We start from the raw sequence: 10,109 nt of genomic DNA on the forward strand, positions 1-10,109 counted from the left end.
ACTCAGTGAGCACTTGTTCCTGCAGGTCGAGGCAAATTTTATCCAGAAGCTGTCGTCATGGCGAAAAAATGATTCACGAGGGGATCACATTTTTTGTTCATGGGTTTTTGCCATGAGTGGGAAAAAAAGCGTCATAGGAATGTACAACACCTGCAAATAAAACTCTAAAGTTAGAATGATCTAGATAGACTTTTTTTTTTATGAGTCACAAACTGATTATGCAGCAGAGAATAGGCAAGGTAAGTTTGTTTGTGAAGCACATTGCATACACAAAGGCAATTCAAGGTGGGTTACACAAGGCAAAAAGGACATTTAAAGGCATAAAAAACAACAAATGAAATTTAAAAAAAAAAGAAACATAAAGTAAAATATGCAAAGGAAAGATAAAAACCAATGTGCAAATAAAACCTCTGTCTACTTAATAATACTCAATGGTTCACAACTTAAATTCAGCACTCACCATGTTGCAGTTGAGAACATAAACGTTTTTAGTCTGGATTTAAAAGTAATTTGGTTGGGTTAGGTTTCTTTGATTTTCAGGAAGTTTGCTCCAACAATGAGCAGCGTGATAACTAAACGCTGTTAGTGGACCAGTCCTGGAAGACCTTCATAGAGTGAAGGCAAGAGATGTAACTGGGCCCCAAACCAAACTAGTAGCAACATTTTAAGGTCTGTGACTCAGTGGAAGCCAGTGTAAGGAGTTTGATATGTTCATCTTATTTTAGTTTTAGTTAGAACTTCGCAGCTGCATTTTGAATGAGCTGAAGCTCTCTGATATCTTTTTTGGGGAGACCCATAAAAAGAACGTTACAGCAGTCTAACCTGCTGAAGATAGAGGCATGATGATGAGTTTTTCTAGGTCTTGTTTGACATGAATCATCTAATTCTGGCTTATGCTTTTGAAATGGTAGAAGGCTGACTACTGTGACTATTATGGTTTAAGTCTGACTCCACCAAGATTTCTGTCTTGACTTTTAGCCTTTTTTTCCCTTTACACTAAAGTATCTCTGTTATGTTTTATTTAGTTATAAGAAGATTTGGTACATCCAATTACTGATATCTTCAAAGCACTGCGTCAGTGAATCTAGTAGACAATAGTCTCTTGGTGAGAGAGCTTTGTTAATTTGGGTGACATCTGCATAACTGCGGTAAGAGATTTAGTGTTTTTAATAAGTTGGCCTGAGGATAGGTTGAATAGGAGGGGCCCAAGGATCAATCACAGTGTTATGCATGAATGTGTTAGTTACCAGAAGGTATTCTCTTTGTTGAAGATAACATCTGAACCAATTTAGGACCCAGACTGAGAGGCCAACACAGCTTTCCAGTCTGTCAATCACTGTTGTATGGTCCAAAATGTCAAAGACTGCACTAAGATCCAGCAGCACCAGGAATGAGATTTTGCAGAATGTCGTATAAAAACGTATAAAATGTTGTCTCTCTGCTGTACTAGGGGCGAAACCCAAATTGGATGTTATTAAAGTAATCATTTGTGGTAAGGAAGTTACCAAGTTGTTGCAAGGCCACTTTTTGGTTTTATTTATGAAGGGAAGATTTGCTATAGGCCTGTAATTGGAAATTACAGAGGGATCTAAGTCTTTAGCCGGGTACTTTTATGTAGTTGTAATGGTGACATAACTGTTCAGTTTGACGTGGCGTTATTAATAGCTTGTCTGGTGCTCTGAATTTTATCACTAAAAAAGGCAGCAAACTCCTTGCATTTATTGGAAGAGAATAGTTTGGGGGATATTTGTGCCGGGGGGTTTGTCAGTCCATCAACAGTAGCATGTTTTTATGGATGATGTAAGAGAAAAATGCTTTAAAGTTGTTCAAGTCTCTCTTTAAAGATGTCAAAGTGAATCTGGATATTTGTTTTTCTCCATTTGTGATCAGCTTTCTGGCTTTTGTGTGGGTTTTTACAGATGTAGATGATACAGATGTTTTAATCCTAACAGGTGCTATGGCATCGACAATAGTGTCCCATCCCCACAGATTCACCTAAATTGTTGAAATGAAATCTCTTCTTTTTTGGGGGCTGATAAATGAACAATCAAATGCTGTATAAATTGCCAACATTAGCAGTCAAAACATATTAGTATGGGTTTGGATATGGATCAACAACCTCTCAGCCCTGTCAAAAAGTCAGTTATTAGAACATTCAATGACACAGAAGCTAATTAGACCTCATACATTTTATTAGAAATGTGAGGTTAGTGTAATTTGTTCCACATGTAGGACTTTTATAGGCTGGGATCACCAAGGTTTAGTCCAGCATGATTAAAATGTGTTCAGTTATTGCTAACATGTATAAAATATGTGAATTGATTTTCTCTGAATAAAATTTACACCTAATAAATGTTTCTTGGAGTTTGTGAAAAATATGAATGTGGATTTTTTTTTGTGTCCCAGTCTCCCTTGCTCTGATAATGGTTAATTTTCCCTTCACGCTGCTCTATGATGCACATGTTGCAAAAATCAAGCTCAGCACATCACACCAAAGGTCATTCTCAGTATGTGGATAATTGCCATGGCCTTTCCAGAGAGTGAGAGTGTGATGGCAAGGGTGTGGTTAACCTTGCGTTTCTCCCTCGGCCCTTACGACACCAGGCAGCGTCATTGGGGGACTTTTTGGCACCAGTGAAAAACAATTATCAACTCTGCAGTCAACAAGGAAAAATCGAATCACTGGAGTACTTTCTACACCGGCTGAACACCTGCAAACATAGACCTATTTGTTCTACAAACCCCACTGACAAGAAGAGGAACGTAACAAAGATTTAAGAAAACCTTGTTTACTGTGTACATCACCATAAAGATAAGACCATCCTTTCAAATTCCTGCTGGAGAACTGTTGACTCTGAAAGCTAGTCTAAGAGGCACTCAGTGTCTGATTGATGTTTTTATCTGCCCTTTGTAAATGTCATTTTTACAAAGGATCAAGATGCACAATAACCACAGTAAAGATGCCTGTGTATGTAACAGTGTCAGCTGCTGTGGCATTCATTTGTATCATGTGAAGCCCCTACAACTTGACAGAGCGTGTAGGTCAGTAGTTGTAGGATAGTTTAATGTATGCAACCTAAAGAGGAGGAGCAGCAGCTAGTGAAGGGAGGGAGGTAGCCTGAGGCTGCGAAGCAAAGAGAATGACCTTCAGCAGAGTCAAGAAAAGCAGAGCAGTGAAGACACCATCTGAACTCAAAGTGACAGGCTGTTAGTTTAGCAGAAGCTTGAAATGGAGTCCGTCTCGCTCCACTGGACCAACAATAAAAGGAATTGTTTAACATAAAAAGTGAACTGTTTAACAGAGCCCAAATATTAACTTTAAGTTTGGAACCATTGAATTTAAAATATACATTAAATGTTCCTCCATCGGCTTCTTTTAAATGGCAGTGAGATGTTCCTAGCTGCAAACAATAATAAATGAATCATTAAAATTTTTAAGCAAAAATTCTAGCTTCTCTGTGATGATTTGTAGATTTCCTCTTTTAGATCATTGCAAACATAATATTTTTGGGTTTTAGACTGTTGGTCTGTTCAAAACATGACATTTGAAGGAGTCATACTCTGGGAAACTGAACCTTTCACTATTTTTGGAATTTTATTGACTATCCGTTTAGAAACCCAGAATAACGAATACTGAAAATTGTTAGTTCCACTTCTACTGCATACTTAGAGGACCTATTCGATTAAGTGGTCTTTTTTATTGAAATGAACTCTCTGTGACCCATGTGACCATGAAGGTTTTTGAAAGACTCATCTTATCCCACCTAAAATCAATTACTGACCCCTTAATTGGCCACATGCAGTTCATATACTAGACTATCAGATGGGTGGATGACACAGTCAACCCAGGCCTGCACTTCATCCTCCATTGTCCAGACAGTCAGTGATCCTTTGCCAGGATCCTAATTGTTGACTTCAGCTCAGCATTTAACATTATTGTGCCAGATCCCTTCGACTCTAACTTCCTGACAGACAGGAAGCATGTGCGATGTCAGGGAAAGCACACCTCCACCCCTCTGACCATTAGCACCGGAGCTTCCTCTCCTCTGTTGTCTGTATAAAAATGACTACACCTCCCACAAGCTCCTTTGTAAAACTCCTCAAGTTGGCAGATGACTTTACAGTCATTAGTCTGATCCAGGACAGGGACGAGTCGGCATATAGACAGGAAGTGGTGTGGCTAACATCGTTGTGCTAAAAATCCTTAAGACAGTAGAATTGGCAATAGACCTTAGTAGAGCCCCCCTACCCCTCCTTCAACTCACCATCAACATCACCACAGTTGCACCCGTGGAGTCATTTAAGTTCCTTGGCACCACCATCTCCAGAGATCTTAAATGGGGCATCAACACAAGCTGAATAACCAAGAAGGCCCAATAGAGGTAGCTGAAGCTCAACTTGTCACAGGCAGTGCTGATCCAGTTCTACACTGCCGTCGCCGAGTCCATCCTCACATCATCCATCACTGTTTGATTCAGTGCAGCAAACAAACAGGACATTCAGGGGCTGCAGCGTATCATTCACTTAGCTGAGATCATCCACTGTAAAATCCCCCCCACTGATCAGCTGCAGTCCCCAGGGCCGGGCAGCGTACAAGCAAGATCATCCTTGACATCCTTGACCCTATCCCACCTTAGACACAGACTCTTTGAACTTCTTCCCTCAGGAAAAAGACTGAGATCCATAAAAACCTCCACCAGCAGATACTGAAGCTGCTGCCCTGCTAAACAGTTGAAGTGTACTGTTATCAAACTGGACTTTAAAGTTCACATCCCTCATTTACTCTCTGCACTAGTCCCTTTGATATATTTCATCAAACTGGATTTAACTTTGTACATTGCATTCAATCTCATCTCTTATTTATTGCACATCACATTAAATTTTTGCACCTTCATATATTTCACACGCTTATTTGTTTGCAGCACACTATATTTCCTTTGTAGTGAGTATTTCATTAAGCTATCGCACTTCAAAACTATTGTCGACAAATTTAATTTTTCATTTTAGTATTTTGTCTTGTCCTTTTATTCTGTTGCATCTATGGGAACAAAAGCTAAGCTTGTCTTCTCCAGATTTTAATTCTTAAATTACACTATGTCAATGTTCCTGGGTGTTAATCTAAACAATGGCATCATAATTTCAGTCGAACAGATTTGACAGCTGAGACTCATTCACCTTGTGTTCAAAGTCTCATCCGCCCCCAAAGTGACATGCTTTCTGTGACTCAGCTCTTACTCATGTGCAGTCCTTTGTTCATATTTAATGAGCTCCAACATGTTCAGCAAATGTCATCCGATACGTGCAGCCAAAGCAAGCGCAGGCTATAGATGCTGCATGAGAACAGCTGTTTGACAGTGCAAACAATGAGAAGCTCCTTATTACAGTTAAATGAGACTGAACAAACAAATCAAGTCCAGATGACACCACTCGCCAGCAGCTGCTACTAATGGGCAGACCTCCAGCATGGTTTAAACAGTAAAAACGGAATGGTAAATGGCATTAAAAGAATACTTTGAGCAGAATGTAACTCATTTTATTGGGTAAACAGGTATTACAACAAAAACATTTAAATGAAGGCACATCTTCACCAAAAAGAAGAAATCATTTGATCTTCAATCTTTCAAATAACTTATACTTAGATTTAACTTAAATAATAAATATTTTAATGTATGCCAGCTACATTTTTTTTTTTTTTTTTTTTTAAACTAACCAAGGAGACCCAATTTCTTGCAGAGAAAAAACAAAGTCCAAATTTGAATGCTAAAAAGATTTCAAAGAAGTTCAAACTCATAAGTCAAAATGCACACCAGTCTTGATGCATGTTCATTTAATCTTTTAGTGGTGTGACCTCAGGTTTTTCCTCTAAAGGACGAGGCCGTTTGATACCAAAAAGGTTGCGGAGGTTGACTTCTGGGTCAACATAATGAGGGATCTTTCGTTCGTTGAAGAGGCCTGAGAGGTTGGTTTCCACTTTGGTACGCCGGGAGAGCCGCATGCGCAGTGCAAAGAGGTTTCGCAGGTTTTCCTCCACAAGGGGAAGGTGGTGTCCATCCAGACGTTTCTGCCAGGATTTCTTGGGACGCTGATGTTTCTGTTGGGGTAAAACAACAAAAAACAGTTTCAGAGAGACGTTTCAGACAATATTCAGGTTTTCTACAGTTTGAGTCCTCAATACCGACTGTATAGCAACAGTCTTTGAAAACACTTCAAAAGGAATTGTATATTTTTGGAAATGAAATCATGTTAAGCCCAACTCCCTCAAGCATACTGTTCCCTTCAGTTGGCCGGAAGCAAAGAGAAGTCAGCTTTCAACAGGTTGAAAGCTCAAGTCAAAAGAAATACAAAATCAATAGTCCTCTGGTCAAATAGCTTTGACTCACTGCTGTGTGGTGGCTTTAGTCCCAAATGCATTGTGGGATACTGACGTCACTCTTACCTTCAGAATGCTGGCGCTCGGGTCATGGCGAAGCAGGTGTCTTGTCAAACTCTCCTGTGGATAAGAACAGAGAGTCCAATACACAAGTCTCTAGAAAGTGCATTAAAATGTTAAGAAATCATGTAATGCATCTATGTTGCTGACTAAATCTCAAGACACCCCCCACCCAAGTAACCAGTGACCAGTAACAGAAGACATGTTACTTACCCGCATAGCAAACGTGCGTGGGCACTCAGGGAAGGAGCATTTGTATTTGAGGAGCTTAAGGTGCACCTTGCGGATGTGGTGCTGCAGATTGAAGGTTGTAGAGAAGTAAGCCTGGCAGTCATCCCTGGGACAAACCAGCACAGGTTTATGGGAAGCGTGAATCCGTTTGTGGCGCCGCAGAGCATCTGCTTTCTTAAACACCTTCTTGCACACTTGGCATTCAAATGTGGCTTTAAGAAAAATAAGCAAAATGATTAACCAGTAGTTCTTTGCCACCATACATCGAGGTCCTCCCTCTCCTTTAACACTTGTGATGGATTATAGATGAATGCAACATAACCACAATATATTTACCTGAGTGTTTAGCCATGTGCTTCTTAAGTTTCCCCCAGGTGTGTTCAATTACCTGGCAGTCATCATGAGGACAGCGGTAACCTGCAGGGACCAAACAACAAGTGTCACTACCAACTGGCTCCCTTCTGGGCCTCTGAGTAACAATACACCATGCATGTCATTTGTCCTGAAAGACCTCTTACATGCAAGAAAAGGTTAAATACAAATACAACGCATTTTTAAATTAAGAAATTTTGCAGGGATGGAAGATGAAAGGACCCCCTACTAATACTGAAATAGACCAACCTGCGTGCTTGTTCTCATGGGCTTTGCGGGCGATATGGCAGTCGAACGTTGCAGTGCATCCGTCCTTTGAACACCTAAGTACCCCGCAGAGGATAGACAGAGGTAAAAATAACATTTAACAGTCACTAGGGCCACACCCACTCAGCATGCAACCATTCATTCATCTCCTGATGGAGCCTGTACTCCAGGCATCAAAGACATCATTAATTAAAATGGAAAGTGCATAATCTTTAACCTTAGACTAATCTGGATTACATATCAGGCATTTCATTATCTCAAATCAGGTTTTACACTGCAGCAAAAATCATGTCCTGTCCCCCCCCCCCTCAAACTAAATGTTGTATACAGACATACTTGAATTTAGCAGCCACTTGATGCTTCTGTAAGTGCAGCTTATACATTTTGCGCTTTTTGAAAGTCAAGGAGCACTTTGGCTGGTTACACTGCAGAGGAAAAAACAGATATGTCACAAAGGGCTCGAAAATTGGTTATTCGTCAAAAAAAAAAATGCTTGTGCTTAAAATGCAACGTTTTGGCACCATCTAGTGGATATATTTGTTTTATTTTTTTGTTTAGTAATACAAACCTTGAAGTACTTATTTTTATCTCCGTGGGCGTAGCGCACATGTCTTCTCAGCTTGCCCCCGTTGAAGAAACTCTTCGTGCAGGTCGCAAATTTGCATCTGAGTAAAACAAAGATAAAGTGAGGTGGTGACTGAGAGGAGCAACTGGAAAATGTGGCACAGGTAACTCACTGGAACTGCTTCACTCCTCTGTGCTGAAGCATGTGGCCGCGAAGGTGAGATTTTCTTGAGAAACGACGACCACAGCCCGCAATTGTGCACAGACACGGACGCTGTGGACATTTTAATTCCGTGAATTCAAAGTTTTAAAAATAACTCAGACCAACTTTAAAATGCAGACTTTTGTTGCAAGCTTCAAGTCTCCTTCATACCGCTCCGGTGTGCACCGTCTCATGCTCTTTCAGCCTCCACTGCCTGGTGAAGGTCGCTCCACAGTCAGTGTGGGCGCAGTTGAACAGCTGCAGCGGGGGACCACCATCAGATTTCACACTTTGCACACTATTCATTTTACCTCAGATGTCTAAACACTTATCCAGCTGAAATGTGTAGATAATGGAAATGCCGGCGCTTTTGTAAGCCTTTCTTATAGTCTCTTGAGCGCGCTTAATTGGTTTTAATTGGCAGTGCCAGGTGACCAGCTGAGTCAGACAATGTTCACTGATTCAAATCGTTGCAATTCTCAAGAAGTAAATCTGAAACTAATTAACCTAATTGCCCTGTTAAGCTCAGCCTTGCGCAAACAAACGTGAAACAGGGCAAGTCAGGACATGGAAAGCGAGACAGCTGTTGCCATCAGTGTTAAATAAGACCATAGCACCTTATAGACCTTTCAGGGAAATGATACAGTGTAAAATAGGCTAGTTTATAATAGGACAATTAAAAGTGACGTAAATGAAAATCAGTACAAAACGAAACTGCAGCTACAATTTTAGTAATAAACGTTGCACGTTAAACGTTGGGTATCCACTCAGCAGGCCTTCGTCACACACAGCCTTTCTATTATTTTCCAAAAATGACTAGTTGTTCGCTTATGTTGGCAAAATGGACCATATTTAAGATTTGTGCTTTTTCTGTCTAACTTGATCAGGGCTGCAACTAACACTTATTTTCACTATCTATTAATATGTCTATAATTTTCTCTAATGATTCGATTAGTTGTTTGGTCTATGAAATGTCAGCAAATTGGGGAAAATGCTGTATAGTGTTTGTTTTGTCATGACCAACAGTCCACAACCCCAAGATATTCAGTTCACTGTCACTGAAGACTAAAGCATCCAGAAAATGTTCACATTAAAGAGGCTGGAAACACAGAATTTTAGCTTTTTTTTTCTTCTTTAAAAAGTGACAAAAATGGATTAATTGATTATCGATGTAGTTCTGGCAACTGACTAATCAACTAATCATTGCAGCTCTGGACTTGATGCAGCTGCAAATAACTGCTGTAAGTGTGATACAGATACTTGCACAGCAGAGGGCACTGTGTCTCTATCACACAAGGCTGATGGCATTTACGTTCACACACAGACTGTCGAGATATTCAGCTTTTCGCATTTATTTCATAAAAAAATATCCCATGGTTGGTGTGGCTGTGCCTCCGGAGGTAGAGCATGACGTCCACTAACCGGAAGATTGGTGGTTTAATCCCCGTCTCCTCCAGTATTCTTGGACAAAATACTGAACCCCAGATTGCAAAGGCTGTGCGAGTGTGTATGAATGTGTATTAGATTTGAAGACACCTTGCATGGCAGTCTCTGTCATCAGTGTGTGAATGGATTAACGTGGTGTGTAATATGAAGTACTTATAATGTAAGACTAGAAAGGCAATAAATGCAGTCCATTTAAGACTAATTGTGTCTTTTGTCAATCTGCAGCAATACAACTTTTACATAGTATATCAGTCTAATTTTAAATATGAGAATAAGTAGGGACATTTTCTAATGTACGCACAGACTCCTCGCAGCTCTCATTGCAGAATTACTTAGCTTTACTACGTCTGAATACTTTATTGACTGCATAGGCACTGTGTGATCAGATGTAACCATTCTCAGATTAAAGCAGTGATGTCCTAAAGAGCAATGGCAGCTGATAACCACAACATTGTTACCTGTCTGCATCTTCACTGGCCACGAAAAAGAAAAAAAAGCCCAACAGACTACAGTCACACTGCTTATCATACTACATGGTGCTGGACTTAAAAGTGCAGTGGATATGTTCAATCTATACTTAATAAAGGCTGGGCACTA

At 40.1% G+C, this 10,109-nt stretch overlaps 1 protein-coding gene across 1 annotated transcript; it reads right to left on the reverse strand.

The window, feature by feature from the left end:
• Positions 1-5,827: 5,827 nt before the first annotated feature.
• 42sp43 (P43 5S RNA-binding protein) lies at positions 5,828-8,372 on the reverse strand. The gene is made up of 9 exons (XM_062438511.1): positions 8,238-8,372; positions 8,038-8,138; positions 7,869-7,965; positions 7,637-7,725; positions 7,283-7,356; positions 6,998-7,078; positions 6,644-6,873; positions 6,437-6,490; positions 5,828-6,091 (listed from the first exon to the last, which is right to left on the reverse strand). The coding sequence occupies exons 1-9, from the start codon at positions 8,370-8,372 to the stop codon at positions 5,828-5,830; spliced, it is 1,125 nt and encodes a 374-aa protein (XP_062294495.1).
• Positions 8,373-10,109: the final 1,737 nt, after the last annotated feature.

This window comes from Scomber scombrus, chromosome 18 (assembly GCF_963691925.1).
Source record: "Scomber scombrus chromosome 18, fScoSco1.1, whole genome shotgun sequence".
Lineage (NCBI taxonomy): Eukaryota > Metazoa > Chordata > Actinopteri > Scombriformes > Scombridae > Scomber > Scomber scombrus.